Source organism: Pantherophis guttatus, chromosome 9, assembly GCF_059756535.1.
Source record: "Pantherophis guttatus breed Tessera chromosome 9, ASM5975653v1, whole genome shotgun sequence".
Taxonomy (NCBI): domain Eukaryota; kingdom Metazoa; phylum Chordata; class Lepidosauria; order Squamata; family Colubridae; genus Pantherophis; species Pantherophis guttatus.
The window spans coordinates 6,792,867-6,808,966 of NC_142071.1; the positions used below are offsets into that span (position 1 = coordinate 6,792,867).

The 16,100-nt window shown below is 45.3% G+C and overlaps 1 protein-coding gene across 4 annotated transcripts in view; it reads left to right on the forward strand.

Moving 5' to 3' along the window:
- Positions 1 to 16,100, forward strand: part of PLEKHA2 (pleckstrin homology domain containing A2) — a 114,487-nt gene that overhangs the window by 59,333 nt on the left and 39,054 nt on the right. For all 4 annotated transcript variants that reach the window (XM_087875904.1, XM_087875903.1, XM_087875902.1 and 1 more), the window contains exons 3-5: positions 746 to 802; positions 3,640 to 3,688; positions 10,490 to 10,587. In XM_087875904.1, coding sequence (XP_087732030.1) covers positions 746 to 802; positions 3,640 to 3,688; positions 10,490 to 10,587 — 204 coding nt within the window. The remainder of the gene's footprint in view (positions 1 to 745; positions 803 to 3,639; positions 3,689 to 10,489; positions 10,588 to 16,100) is intronic.

Genomic DNA, 16,100 nt, shown 5'->3' on the forward strand with positions numbered 1-16,100 from the left:
TAAAAGAGTATAGATCTTAGATAAAGTGGGACAGATCTTAGATAAAGTGGGATAGATCTTAGATAAAGTGGGATAAGTAGGATAGATCTTAGATAAAGTGGGATAAATCTTAGATAAAAGGGGATAGATCTTAGATAAAGGGGGATAAATCTTAGATAAAGTGGGATAAGTAGGATAGATCATAGATAAAGTGGGATAAGTAGGATAGATTTTAGATAAAGGGGGATAGATCTTAGATAAAAGGGGATAGATCTTAGATAAAGTGGGATAGATCTTAGATAAAGTGGGATAGATCTTAGATAAAAGGGGATAGATCTTAGATAAAGTGGGATAGATCTTAGATAAAGTGGGACAGATGTTAGATAAAGTGGGATAGATCTTAGATAAAGTGGGATAGATCTTAGATAAAGGGGGACAGATCTTAAATAAAGTGGGATAGATCTTTCGACAGCCATCCTTCACTTCTTGAAAAAGCTGAAGTGCAAACAATGAATACCGCAGGTCCAACTCCAGGGAGTGTAGCTAATGAACTGAAGTTCTTACTTTCCATTTTATTTTTGCGGATGATAAAGCCATCACTACATCTTGTGTTACTGCCAAGAAAACTGTTGGGTGTTCAGAAGGTCAGGAACAATTCAGCTCGATTTGAAAGAGACTTCGCCTTTCACTTCCAAATAAGCCAAAGGAGAACTCCACCCCTGTGATGGACTGTTGATTATTTATTTATTTTTGACTTTTATTTCAGAATCTGGCTGTAGGCTCAAAAGCAGTAGGATCTCTACAACTGACCTACATCTCTAAGGTAAGACTAAAACAGAGTTTTGGATTGTCATCGTTGTCCCCCCCGGGAACCGATTGTTAGTCCTGATGTTTTCCTGGCATTTCTGGTCCTCATAATTCTTGTTCTCGATTCTTTTAAAGTTCCACCTCTTTGCCTCCTAATCAAACAAATATAGAACTCAATAAGGAGAACGTTTGGCCAGGATGGATAGGTGTCTCATGAGCACAGGTCTTTTCATTTCTGACATGGAGCTGAGGAAGCATGAAGCAACAATGGGAAAAGTGCATATGTTTCTTAATAAAACCTATTTGTCGGAAATGGGTGATTATTGGTGGCCATAGGCTAATCCTTACCCATCCAACTGATGAGCTGTTGTGGCCTCTCAGCTGCCGGCCCCTCCAGCAGCTGAATCAGAGGAGGAGGAGGTGGCGTGGGAGTCAGGGTCAGCATCAAGGCAACCTGAGAGATCCGAGGGGGAAGAGGGACTGGAGCTGGCAGAGAGAGAGAGAGAGAGGCGGAGCTTCGGCCGTCCATCAGCCCTCAGATGGAGAGTCAACAGCCCCCAGGTCTGGAGGTGGTGATGAGGAAGAGGAGGAACAGCTGGGTCCAGTGCCTGACATGCGGATGCTCAGAATACAGAGGAGAGGAGAGCAGTGGAAATCTATGGACTGGTCCTTGGGACAGAAGAGCCACTGCTGCTAGCGAAGCCCCACCCTAGCTCTGGGGATAAAAGGCAGGGGGTGGAAATGAATAGATGTGGCAGACAACTATTCATCTCCCTGCCAGATGGACTTGTTACAGTGGTGGGTTCCGCCCGGTTCCACCGAGCCGGTAGCGGCGATGATATGACATCACCGAACTGGTTCTGCCCCCCCGCCTCCCGCCTCCTCGTGTTATTCTTACCTTTTATTTGGCCCCACTCCCAATCTGTTGCTGCCTCCTGAGTCCCAGCTGATCGGCTAGAAGGAAAAAAACTGTTTAATCTCTTGCTGCAGGGCTTCAAAGGGCCGCCTTACAGCTGATCAGTGTTAAAAGGCAGTGTGGTGGTAGACCGGTGCCTCTGAAAACAAATGAGTAGACCGGTGCCTCCAAAAACAAATGAGTAGACCGGTACAGCTCTGCAAGCAGTTAAAAGCCTGGTAGACTAGTACCACTGCTAAATCCTAAAGAATTGTCACATGACCATCAAGCCACGCCCACAAAATAAGCCACACCCACAGAACAGGTAGTAAAAAATTTTAGAACCCACCCCTGACTTGTTAGCCTGCTGTGAGAGAGAAACTTTTTGCCGGGGCTGCTGGCGCTCCTAATAAAGGAATCTTTGAGTTAACTTTAGAGGGTTTGTCGTGTTCGGAGAGTTGGGTCAGAAACATGAGCAACCTCAATCTGACTAGCTCCAATTGAGGTTCTTCATCAGTTTGATGGTTAAGGATCAGCCTATTGGTAGTGAAGCTAAAAAATAAATGGCCAACATGCATGAATTTGTTGGAGCTGATTTTTGCTATTTTTATCCTGCAGCGAACTCCGTAGAGGTAGAGGCGATAAAAAGAGTGAGCAAATAAGTTGAGGAGAAAAAGAATTGGAGGAGAAGGAAGTCCTAGATCCGTGATGGCAAACCTATGGCACAGGTGCCATAGGTGGCACGCAGAGCCATATTGGTGGGCATGCAAGTGTTGCCCCAGCTCAGTTCCAGCGCACATGCGCGCCCCGGCCAACTGATTTTCAGGCCTTCCGGTCCCACCAGAAGTCGGCAAACTGGCTGTTTCCGGCCTCCGGGGGGGATAGGGAAGGCTGTTTTTGCCCTCCCCAGGCTCCTAGAAAGCCTCTGGAGCCTGAGGAGGGGGAAAAACGGGCCTACTGGGCCCACCGTGTCACCACGTGCCAAAAGCAGGGGGAAGTGTGGGGGGGGTCACGTACACATGCGCAGGAGGGCGGGGCGCATTGAATTAGGGATGTGGGCACCCGCACCCGCGACCCCCCACGCTTCCCCCGCTTTTGGCACACGATGGCAAAAAGGTTAGCCATCACTGTCCTAGATCACTAGACCTGTTCTTTGGGCTGAGTTAATTTTCTCTCTAGCTTTTCACCTCATTGCTCCGTAACTGGCTTCGGTTATAGTCTGAACTCTTTCTTAAATTAGTGGCAGTAGGTTTGGCCACCCTCTCTAGGTGCAACAGGACTGGGATGTTGATGTTGGCAGGAGAGAGAATGTTGTGCTCTCCAATTCATAAAGAGCCTGTCTCGGTCAGGCCAGGACCACTTGTTAAGTTCCAGTTAAGCTGATTTATTGCTCATGCCTATACACAAGAATCTAGTTAACTCAGGGGTCGGCAACCTTAAACACTCAAAGAGCCACAAAGGTCCTAACTGGAAGCCCCCCGTTCAATTCTGAAGCCGACCGGAAGTCCGGTTTCCCCACCATAGAATCTTCTTCTAGCGCGGCGTCCTTTTTCCTCTACCTGTCCTAACTGAACGCCCTATCAGTTGTGGAGCTGACTGGAAAACCCGCCCCTTGCCATAGAGTCTTTTCCTGGTGCGCTGTGCTTTTGCTCCCCATAACCGGAAGCTCCTCTCAAAATTGTGGCGGCGACAGGGAGCCGCAGCAGAGGGATGAAAGAGCCACATGCGGCTCCAGAGCTGAGGGTTGCTGACCCCCGAGTTAACTAATAGTCAGCGCTACATTGGTGCTAGATAAAGAATTAACAGAATTCTAGAGGGGTTGGACTGTGGGAACCTAATGACTCCAGACTAATTCCTCTCTTGACTCCACCCTCTTTGCCTTACAATCTCCTTTCTAAAACCAACCAACACCGCGGGCAACCACATCAGCAGCCCATTTCCATTTGCTTTCTTTGCAGGTCAGTGTGGCTCCCCCCAAACAAAAGCCGAAAACACCACACTGTTTTGGTAAGTTTTAATTGGGGGTGGGTGGGAGGGGAGGACTGTCTTTCACTGGACAGGAACACATTTGGTCCTTCTTTTGAAGAACTGATTTTGGGAAAGATTTTTCAATGATGAAAGGGATGATTTGGAGCTAAAGAGTTGCTTTTTGTCCCATAAGTCTCTCCAACAGGCAAATGTGGCTGAGTTTGGGGAGGTTAGCTTTAAGGGTTGCTGATCTTTATAAGTGCCTCTAGCCTACAGCCCACCGGCCAGTACGCTCGCACAGGGAGGGCCTCCTCAGGGTGCCGTCCGCCAGACAATGTCGGCTGGCGACCCCCAGGGGGAGAGCCTTCTCTGTGGCGGCACCTGCCCTCTGGAACGACCTCCCCCCAGAGATACGCACGATACCAGACCTCCAGACTTTTCGTTGGGCCCTGAAAACTCATTTATTTCACCTAGCCGGGCTGGCTTGATCCGATCCGTTTCGGTTTTAATTTGAAATTGGTTTTAATTGGGTTTTTTAAATTGTGGGCCGAAATTATTTAATTACCTTTTAAACTGTTTTTTTTAATTTTGTATGCTCTGTTTTATCTCGGCTGTTCACCGCCCTGAGTCCTGCTAGAGAAGGGCGGTATACAAATTAAATAAATAAAAGAAAATAAAAATGTGTTTTCTCCTGACGGCCCCCTCCCCTCAATAAAATGATCAGATCTGAAATGTTCAGCCCTGCTTGCTCTGCTCTTGGAGAGCTGCAGATGAGATGCTATGTGTAGGACATGGACTGGGAGTTGTCCATCTTTAATGCAAGTCATGGATGAAGATTGGAGAACACCTTTGTGGCACCCTTTAGAGCAGAACTTTGGCGTCAACAGGCACAGATGAGGAGGAATTTATTTATTTTATTTATTTATTAGTCATATTTCTATGCCGCCCACTCTCCGAGGACTCTGGCCGGCTTACACCAAAGACAGTATACTAAATAGCATATTGCCCCCAACTGATCTGTCCCCGTCCACACACACACACAAACACAGCCAGCCGAGGGTTAAGAAAGTACTTGGCACGCACACAGGTCGTTATCTCAAACTTGGCAGCAATATAATCACCGTCTGCCAAGAGCTTTTACTGCAACAGAAAACATAAAATTACATACACATTGCAAATAGTCCAGCAAAAACAATATCCCTTTCGACAGCTTCAGACATTGTTCAAGTGACTAGCCAAAGTTCGTTTTTGTTCGTCACGGAGTTTTACCAGCCACCACCCTCTCTTATATAGTCTCTGGGGTGTGGTCCAGTGACTCAGTTCTAATCCCTAGCACACCTCCTTAACTGCTGCAACCGTTTATCACGCCTTCGTTGGCGTGCATCCAGGAATGACGGCTCTCCTTCCTCGCTCTCATCCGAGACACCTGGCTCCTGGCTAATCTCCTCTCCCTCGGCCGGCACCTGAGACAGTGCCAGAGGGGAGGGGCCTGGAGAGGGAGGCCTGGCTGACTCCTCTTCCTCATTTTCGGAGCTTTCTTCCTCCGATGAGATAGGCTCAGAGGGCGGGGCCACAACACCAACAATCTGGGTCCTCATTTTACCCACCTCGGAAGGATGGAAGGCTGAGTCAACCTTGAGCCGGTGAGATTTGATCCGCTGATCTGCTGAACTAGCAGTCAGCTGAAGTAGCTGCAGTACTGCACTCTAACCACTGTGCCATCTCAGCTCTTGAATTGAATCCCAAACACATTTTGCTCTTCAAATCCAGAGCATCGGACAAGTACATTCACTTCTTACTTGAGAAGCGACATTGGGTGATGTCGGTGGCTTTTCAGCTGCACCAATTTAGGAATCAAAAGGAGATCTGAGCACTCTTGGTTTTTTGCAGAAAGGGAGGGAAAGGGTAAAAAGGCCGTCTTCAAGTTGAGTTCAATTCTTGGGGGACATCTTTACAGAAGTTTTAAAAAGTGTAATGAGGAAGTGGGTCACCATCTCCTTTTAAAATGATGACGCATAACACTGCAATCTAGCTTGGTGCATGGGATTTCCCTGTGGCTTCCTACCCAAGCGGTCAACTGATGTGACCTTACCTCCTTTCATGAGGACCAGCCAAGGTCAGTAAGTTGTTGCCACCCAGCTGGGCTCACAAGGGAAGGCTTACAGATATCATTTTGACCTTGTGATAGATCCATGGTAGATCTCTTCCAAGTGAGGACCACTGGGTCTTGATCCTCATGGCATAACTTAAGAGGTGGATTTCCACCAACTTAGCCTAGCTTTGCACAGGAAGAAGAAATTAAAGCCTAAGAAGAAAGAAGTGTTTCATCAGAGCCTCAAGGCCTCCTGTTCTTCTACTTTAAGGAGAAGTGACTGAGATGGATTAGACAGTAGGATTGAAGTGAACATCTTCAGACAGGAAGCCCTGGGGAATTAGGGAGGAAGTGACAGAACCACACGAGATGGAGCTGGTTGGCTGCCTTTGTCCTTCCCAAACAATGTATGATTCTATTACTCCGATTTCTTTCTTTCTTTTCTACCTCTTTAAGCTTTGAAGAATATATTTATTTATTTATAAAACTTTATAGGCTGTCCATCTTACTTCAAGGTCACCCTGGGCAGCTTACAATCATAAAAAAAACCCACCAAAATTATATAAACTAAAAACATAAATAAGTGAATACAAAATACCAATTGATGAACATATCTTTTCTTTTTATGTACTCCGAGAGCATATGCACCAAGATAAATTCCTTGTGTGTCCAATCACACTTGGCCAATAAAAAATTCTATTCTATTCTATTCTATTCTATTCTATTCTATTCTATTCTATTCTATTCTATTCTATTCTATTCTATCCTATCCTATCCTATCCTATCCTATCCTATCCTATCCTATCCTATCCTATCCTATCCTATCCTATCCAAACACGACGGACCAATTAAAAGATGGGGAGGACGGGACCAGGATGGTGGGGAGGTGAGATCTGTTGCCAATCAATCGCCCACCTCCACTGTGATATCTCCCCCATTGGAGTCAGAAGCTAACTGGCAGAACCCATTATTACATGGAATTACATGGAATTACATGGAAATATCAGCAAACCTGAGCTGGAGGGAGAGGCTGATCTAGTAGTCAGCCTGTTAGAGGAAATTGCTGTGTTTTCAGAAGAACATGCCAAACTACAGTAGTGGCCAAAATTGTCAGAATCTCTTGGGAAAAGTGTATTTTTGAGGTTTGATAGCTAAAAGCACCACTTTTTTTTTTTTTAGTTTCAAGTTAATCCCATTCCACTGCTCGAATGGCCTGGGAATAGCCCAGACCTTCACCCAATTGAAAATCTATGGAGCCAGCTAAAGAAACTTGTTAGTCAGAAGCGACCCAGCAATAAAACCCAGTTAATAGAAGCCATCATTCAATCTTGGTTTCACATTATAACAGCTGCAGAACTCAAAGACTTGGTTCACTCCATGGGAAGACGTTGTAAGGCCATAATTCATGCTAAAGGTTACCCAACTAAGTATTAACTGACATGGTGATCATTTTTTTTAAAAAAAAAATATCTTTATTAAATATTTACAGTAAAATTAACACATAATAATGATTGGAAAACAATATAAGAAATGAAATGTAGGAACACATAAACACAAGACCAAAACGAAACAACAAACATGACTAACCGAGAGTTAAACTCACCCTCCAATTAATATTAACTAATATCATCCTAACCAAACATGATCATTTTTGTAGATCTCGTTTTTTCTTCGTGTTTCTCTTTTCTTCTTTATACTGTAACTGCTGTTCTAATAGCAAATCCTTCATAAAAGTTATTGCATGACATTCTTGGTTAAATTAACTTTCCATTGATATATAATGTTAGGGTACTACTCCCCAAAAAAGTAGTGTTATTAGCTAGTTTTAGAAAAATACACTTTTCCCAAAAGGTTTCCACAATATTGGCCATTCCTGTATGTTGAAATATAAAGGTGTTCCATCTCCATCTTCCAGAGACAGCCTGGGCAACGTCCCTGCTTATTTCAGGAGCCGCAGATGGGACGGCTAGAAGTGGTCGGCGGGAAGGCAGATAAGTGGTAGAACACAACGGTTAAGGAGTAAACCTTACCGTGTTTTGCTTTTGTCAAGGCAAGGGAAACATGGCTTGTTTTCAGACCTTCTGGGATAAGCGCCCAGTTCTAATAGCAACAACCATATCTAAATGAGATTGCACTTGGACAGAAATAATGCCCTTTGGAACCAAGGAAGCTCCTTTGCAAAGTTGGCCCACCAATCAAAGGAAAAGGAGAGCTTGCTAAATAATAATAAAACGGGGGTGTATTCAAGGTTATACTTTTCACCCCATTCTGTGGTTTTCAGTTCACCTAGCTCCCTTTCCTTAATTGGGCAATCATTCTGTAGCACATCTCCTTGGTGGAAATAACTTTTTTCTCAATCGACATGCTGCCACCCCCTGTTTTAAACTGGAACCGTCTTTCTCCTTAATTCTAGTTAAAGACCAAGCATGGAAAACTTCTTCATCTTTCCCTGTAACTGAATGGAAACAAATCATTTTATGCAAGGGCTGGTAGTTGAGCAATGAGTAGAACGAAGGGGATAAGGTCTGTCCCTAAATGAGAAGGTCAAGAAGCATATAGAATATTTAATTTTATTAATGCGAAGGTTGGCACACCCGCCCTATATTTTGCAGGCAAAAGTTAACGAAAATGTCAACCTGGTGTGTTCGGTGGAAATATAAATCGAATGCCCCCGATTTATCGTTTTCTCAGGCATAAAATAATCATCTCACAGGCATTTCGGTGATGCAGCGGACTAAGTGCTGTTAAGTGCTAGCACTTAGCTGCCAGCTGCCTGCAATTAGTGCGAGTTCAAATCTCACCAGGCTCAAGGTTGACTCAGCCTTCCATCCTTTCGAGGTAGGTAAATTGAGGACCCGGATTGTGGGGGCAATAAGCCAGCTTTGTATAGAACAACACCGCTTGGGGGGGGGGGCGAAAGCCCTAATAAGCAGGTATATACATAAAAGTATGCAAGCTATTGCTATAATGCATTGTAAGCCGTCCTGAGTCTACGGAGAAGGGCGGCATATAAATTGGACTAATAAATAAATAAATAAATAAATTTCCTGCAGTCAAGAATCGGCGAAGATCCTGGCTCTTAGTTTGAGGCATACAATTGGGTACGGCATGTGGTTTTCAAAAGGCTTTGGTTGCAGCCCTGAAGGGGGAAAAAAAACCTCTCTTCAAGTTATTAAATTGTCTTTTTTTTTTTATATGGCAGGAGATATGTATTAAATGCATAACTCATTTGTTGCTTTAAGTAGCTGGGCACAATAGCTCTCTCCTGTCCTCTGAAGAACTGTGCTGTTGGATCTCAGCAGCAAAATTTGGCAAAGCTCTCAGGATCACAAAAATGGGCCTTTGAACTCATCCTCTGGAAAGTAATGTATAGTAAAGTTAAATGAATTAAGAAGAGAAGTGTTATGATAATGGAAATCTTAGGTACTGTGTTTCCCCGAAAATAAGACCCTGTCTTATATTTTTTTTGAACCCCAAAATAAGTGCATGGCCTTATTTTCGGGGAGGTCTTATTATTTTGGGAAGTGGGGCAAGATGGGGATCCTCTTGCCATCTTACCTGATTTCCAGCTCTGCATTTAAATATTTTTGGGGAGGGCTTATTTTTTGGGGGAGGCTTATTTTAGCGCATGACTCAAAAGCCCGATTGGGCTTATTATCAGGGGATGTCTTATTTTCAGGGAAACAGGATATTAAGTATTAATATTAAACTACGGTAAGACTCGATATAGATAATGAATATGGTGGTAAGCTTTAACTGTTATGACACAAAATATTTGTACCCAGACGACACAGTGTTTAATGAATTTATTTTAGTTATTTATTTTATTGGTTCGATTTATATGCCGCCTTTCTCCGGAGACTCAGGGCGGCTTACAATGCGTTAAGCAATAGCCTTCATACTTTTGTATATACCTGCTTAGTAGGGCTTTTGGCCCCCCCAAGCGGTGTTCTTTTTTTTTTTTATACAAAGTCAGTTTATTGCCCCCACAATCCAGGTCCTCATTTTATCTACCTCGAAAGGATGGAAAGCTGAGTCAACCTTGAGCCTGGTGAGATTTGAACTTGCAGTAAATGCAAGCAGCTGGTGCTACTTAACAGCACTTTAGTCTGCTGCGCCACCAAGAATGATGTACATATATATTTATATCTATATCTATATCTATCTATCTATCTATCTATCTATCTATCTATCTATCTATCTATCTATCTATCTATCTATCTTGAACAACTCAAGAAGAATATGGCTCCTTCTACCCTGTTTCCCCAAAAATACGACGTACCCTGAAAATAAGCCCTAGCTTGATTTTTACATGTGCACCCAATATAAGCCCTATCCCCAAAATAAGCCCTAATTAAGATCCCGCCCACTCCAGAATGCAGCTGGCAAGGCTGGCAAAGCTTTCCTGAAGACCTCTGTAGCTGATAACAAAGCTCCAGATTGATTTGGAGTGTTGTTATCGGCTGCAGAAGCCTTCAGGAAAGTGTTGCCGGCCGCAGAAGAAGAAGTTCCTGAAGGCCTCTGAAAGCAAAAAGGAGGCTGGAGGTGACGTACGCAGGTGAGATTAGTCAGTGGATGACATCCCCCGAAAATAAGACCTGGGGCCTTTTTTGGTGGCAATAAAAATATAAGACAGGGTCTTATTTTCGGGGAAACACAGTAGAATCTGGGAGGTGGCTACTGAGGACAACCATGCACCCTCTTTGAAGTGATGCACAGCTCTTGACCACGATCTTTTATATCTGCAGTTATCAACGCCTTGTCTCAGCGCTATGTCTTGCAAGCAAATGACCAAAAAGATCTCCAAGACTGGGTGGAAGCGTTGAACACTGCCAGCAAGATTACGGTAGGTCTTCTCTTGCATCAGCTGGGCTTCCCAAGCAGTCTTCCACTAAAACATCCTCAATGGAAGAGAGAGAGAAGGTCGTTTTATCTGGATGAGGGTTGTTATCTTACAGCTGGTCTCCTTGTGAATTCTTTTCAGGAATTGGATCGGCTTTGTGCCGGGAATGGGGATACGGGTGGAAATTAGGAGGAACTGGCAGGATAAATTACAAAAGAGGATGAGGGCTTAGATAATGACCCCAATCAAGGCATCAAAGCTAAGTCTAACTAACTGTAACTGTAACTGAACAAGGAGAGATTCAACCTGGAATAAGAAGAAATTTTCTGACAGAACAATCAACCAATGGAGCAGCTTGCCTTTGGAAGTTGTGGGAACTTCATCACTTGAGACTTTCAAGAAGAGACTGGACTGCCATTTGTCAGAAATTGTGTAGGGTCTCCTGCTTGGGTGGTGGGTTGGACTAGATGACTTACAAGGTCCCTTCCACCTCTGTTAATCCGTTAAACCCTAATTTGGAATCCAGTCATGGTTGAAGCTTCCATATGGAGAAAACCAGGGGTGAAATCCAAACTTTTTCCCTACCGGTTCTGTGGGCGTGGCTTGGTGGGCATGGCAGGAGAAGGATATTGCAAAATCTCCATTCCCACCCCACTCCAGGGGAAGGATACTGCAAAATCTCCATTCCCACCCCACTCTGGGGCCAGCCAGAAATTGTATTTGCCGGTTCTCTGAACTACTCGAAATTTCCGCTACCGGTTCTCCAGAATCAGTTAGAACCTGCTGGATTTCACCCCTGGAGAAAACCACTGCTTAGAACTGTCCATCTTGTCTCTTTCCATCTGTTTGGTATTTTCCGTGGGGCCCTGGTTTTGGGGCCAGAATACCAACTGCCTTTAGGGCTACTATCTGCCCCTCGTCCTCTGCATACGTGATTCAATTCCCTTGCAGTTGTTGGGGAGAAGTAGGGTTTAAAATTCTTCTGCTGAAACATGGAAGGAAGGGCTGAAATAATAGTATTTTCTTCCAGGTGAGACTGGAACTCCAAAACGGAGTTCTGTCTCAAAAGTGATGTTTTCTGGCTGAAATGAGTCCTACTGCCAGTTCTGAGATACAGCTTGGTCTAATTTCCCATGGAAAGCTCAGATCTGAAAATTGAGTATGTTTTGGGCTTTTCAGACAATGGGGAACATGAATATGTGTTTCTTCTGCAAATCTGAGCCCTGTGTGAAAAGTTACATTTTCTGGCTGAATTGAGGCCTACCGCCAATTCTGTGATACAGGTTGGTCTAATTTCCCATGGAAAGCTCAGATCTGAAAATTGAGTATGTTTTGGGCTTTTCAGACCCTGTGTAACATGAATATGTGTTTCATTTGCAAATCTGAGCTTTGGGTCAAAAGTGAAGTTTTCTGGCTGAATTGAGTCCTACAGCTTGGTCTAACTGCTCAATGTTGTAACCTATCTCGGCCACTTGTGAAACGAGAAGTTAGACTGTTACAGGTTTACTTCCCGTTTCTGCAGGTGACTTCCTTTTGAATTAGCCAAGCTTGACTTTTCACAATTGCGACTCCAGAGTGATGAATCGGAGAGACGTTTGGCTAGTCAAGCCAAAACAGAACTGATAGATAACATTGGCTGGGCATATACAGCACAGGAAGTCATCATGATCATCCACACATTTCATCTGATGCTCCACTAATCATTTCTGGAGGACACAGATGTGTGATATCATCCTTCACTTGTCGTTGGCCAGCCGCAAGGACAGCTGCTGCCTTTTTTGTTGTTGTTGTTTTGCATCAAAGATGGTATTCTCCAACTTCTGCAATCCTTTATTTTGTTGAAGGCAGGATTTCCACCAGCGGTGGGCTTCAAAAATTTTAGCAAGGAGTTCTCTGCTAGTCGGTTTCCTGCACCATGGCGGGGGGGTGGGGTGGCGTTTTTGCCCTCCCCGGGCTCCAGAGGCTTTTCTAAGGCCTCTGGGAGGACCAGTTCTGACCTTCCCAAACTTCCAGTAGGCCCGTTTTTCACCCTCCCCGAGCGCAACCCCTCCGCACTCCCCCCACTTTTGGCATGTGACAGCAGAAAGGTTACTGGTAGGCCTGTTTTTCACCCTCCCCAGGTCCCAGAGGCTTTCTTGGAGCCTGGGGAGGGCGAAAATGGCTTTCCCCACCCCCCAGAGGCCCTCTGGAGGCCGGAAACAGCCTGTTTCCTGACTTCCAGTGGGCCCAAAAGGCCCGAAAATCATCTGGCCGGCACGCGCGTGCATGCTGGAGCTGAGCTAGAGCAACGCTCACGTGCCCACAGATATGGCTCCACGTGCCACCTGTGGCATGCCTGCCATAGGTTCGCCATCACGGCTCTAGATGATTGGTAGACCTGCTTTCAGAAATAGCTCAAGCAACCACCACACCAGAGACTGATCGCCTGAACAACTTCCAACTAGTTAACGTCTCTATCCCAGCATCCACCATTATCCAAACATACACATCCAGACTTGACCAAGTCCATCTAGACAAGCAGGTCTTCTGCTGCCAATCAGCGCTGGAGAAGGCATTATCTACCTTCCCTCTCTTTCCTCACACTTCTTGTAAGGACAAAACTCTATTGGCAAACTTAATTGCCAAGATAGAACAGAAGGCTATAATAAAGCGTTTAGATTATTTTGCATGATGGAAAAGAAACAAACAGTTGGAAATGTCTCCGTTCCACGTAATAAACTTGGAGTGGGCACTCCACACCAGGGGTAAAATGCTCCCGGTTCGGACCAGATCGCGTGGTTCGGACAACCGGTAGCAAAAATTCCTGCGCCTCCCCCTCCCCCATGCCCAGCTGAGCCGCGCGATCATCAGAGGCTGTGTTTTTTACTTTTAAAAGCATTTTTTCTACAACCTCTTCGGCCGAAGAGGTTGTAGAAAAAAAAATGCTTTTAGAAGCCTCTGGCGATCCCAGCTGAGTTGCCTGATCGTCAGAGGCTTCTAAAAGCATTTTTTTTCTCCAACCTCTTAAGGTTGTAGAAAAAATGCTTTTAAAAGTAAAAAAAAAAAGTTGACCACGCCCACCCAGTCACATTACCACCACCCCCCACCAAGCCACGCCCACAGAACCGGTAGTAACGAATTTTACATTTCAGCCCTGAACTATAGGTTGATTTGGCAGGTTAGCTCTGTTTTTGGCTCTGATTCATTTCCCCATCACTGCTTTGGTACCAGATTTTGAGTTCGCTTTGAACTTCACCGGTGCATGGATGCTTCGGTGTGGTTTGAGAATGCTCCATGATGGATCAGACGCAGAAGGAGGCCTTTTGGGTGTTAGCCTAGTAAAAAGCCAGTTTTACCAGCCCAACCCTTTGCCTTTCCGAGGGAAAGAATCCACCCAGCATCAGACACCAAACTGCAGCTGTGAATTGCTGCTATCAGATGGAAAAGGGGCAAGCAAGAACTGTGCTCATAGAAGGAAGGGGATTGCTGTTAGGTGTAGCTATGCAATTGACCTACAGAAGTCCATGCAAATGGCCACGAATGGTGCAGCTTCGGTCCCTATAGCTCCTGGGAGGCTCTTGTCTTTCTGCCTTCCTGCAAGAGCAGGAAATTAGAAAGAAAAAAATGGCAAGCAAGCATGCAGGATAATAGTTCAGTCATTAGGGAAGACTGGCATCAGTTGCCAAGTGTAAATACAGGTAGTCCTCCACTTATGACCTCAATTGAGCCCAACATTTCTGTCGCTAAGTGAGACATTCGTTAAGTGAATTTTGCCCCATTTTATGATCTTTCTTGCCACAGTTGGTAAGCGAATCACTGCAGCTGTTCAATTAGCCACATGGTCGTTAAGCGAATCTACCTTTCCCGTAGACTTTGCTTGTCAGACGGTCGCAAAAGGGGATCACATGACCTCAGGACATTGCAACCACATAAGTATGAACCATTTATTTATTTTTATTTATTTATTAATTTAATTTGTATACCGCCCTTCTCCCAGAAGGGACTCAGGGTGGTGAACAGCCAAAATTAAAAATACATACAATACAAAAGTTAAGATAATTAAAAAGAATTAAATCATTGGCTTCCCAATTTAAAACCCCCAAGTCTATAAAATTTTAAAATCCCAATTAAGAACCATTTAGGCTAGGCCAGCTTGGTGGAATAAATAAGTCTTCAGGGCGTTACAGAAGGTCCGGAGGTCCGGGATCAGTCGTATTCCAGGAGGCAGCTCATTCCACAGGGCAGGTGGCCCCATAGAGAAGGCTCTCCCCCTGGGGGCCGCCAGCCGACATTGCCTGACCGACGGCACCCTGAGGAGGCCCTCTCTGTGAGAGCGTATTGGCCAGTGGGAGGTTATCGGTAGCAGCAGGCGGTCTCGCAAATATCCTGGCCCTAAGCCATGGAGCGCTTTAAAGATGAACCAATACCTTAAAGCGCACCCGGAAGACCACCGGGAGCCAATGCAGCTCGCGCAGGAGAGGTGTTACATGGGAGCGCCACGTCGCTCCCATAATCACCTGCGCAGCTGCATTCTGCACCAGCTGAAGCCTCCAGGTGCTCCTCAAGGGGAGCCCCATGTAGAGAGCGTTGCAGAGCCAAGCGCCAAGCGCCTGAATTTTGATCACATATCAAAACAGGACATATGAAGTTGACTGCAACATACCCTCCAAGAAAATGGTTGTAGCAAAACAAATGTTTTAGTCCCTCAGGGAGAAAATAATAATAATAATATGATAATAACAGGAAAACTTGGCTTCAAGTTACTGAAGATGGAATAAGATGCTCCCTTTAGAGGATTAGGTAATTTATGAGTCTTGGCTCTGATGTTAGCCTTAACGCAGGACTGGCTTATGATCTAACACTGAATTATGCAGTATTAACTTTAGCGAAAGCTTTCATCCTTGAATGGATCGTGGTCTAAAGGCTTTGGAACGTTCTAGCAAAACACCTCAGTGCTAGGAAGAAGTTGCAGGCTTCTGTTTAAACACCGCTGGCAAGTTAAAATATTATTTAAAAAGAAAAGCTCAGATGTACACATTTGCTGTAATACCAGGGATGGGCTGTTGAGGGTTCGCAGGGGTTCGTGAGAACCTCTAGCTAAGATTCTGTGCAGTTCGGAGAACCCCCAAATCCCACTCCTGGCTGGCCCCGCCCACACCGCCCTTCCCAGGAGTCCCCACGTGGGCCCTTTTGGATGCAGATAAGTGCAGGACGCGCACAGAGGCTCGGGGAGGGCAAAAAACAGGAGTTCGAGCCCGTTGAGGGCCTCTGGAGCCTGGGGAGGCCGTTTTCACTCTCCCAAAGGCTTGAGGAAAGCTTCCGGAGGCCGGGGAGGGCAAACCCACCCACCCCACCCCACCGTGGTGCAGGAGGCCCACCCAGGAACCGGGTAGAGAACCTCTTGCTAAAAATTTTGAAGCCCACCTCTGTGTAATACCAGACTCAGGAGGACACAGACAAACCTCCAAGTGCTTCAACGACCCTCTAAAAGGATGCAAATGGCCAGCTGTCTGCAAGGAATATAAATCCTTCCATTC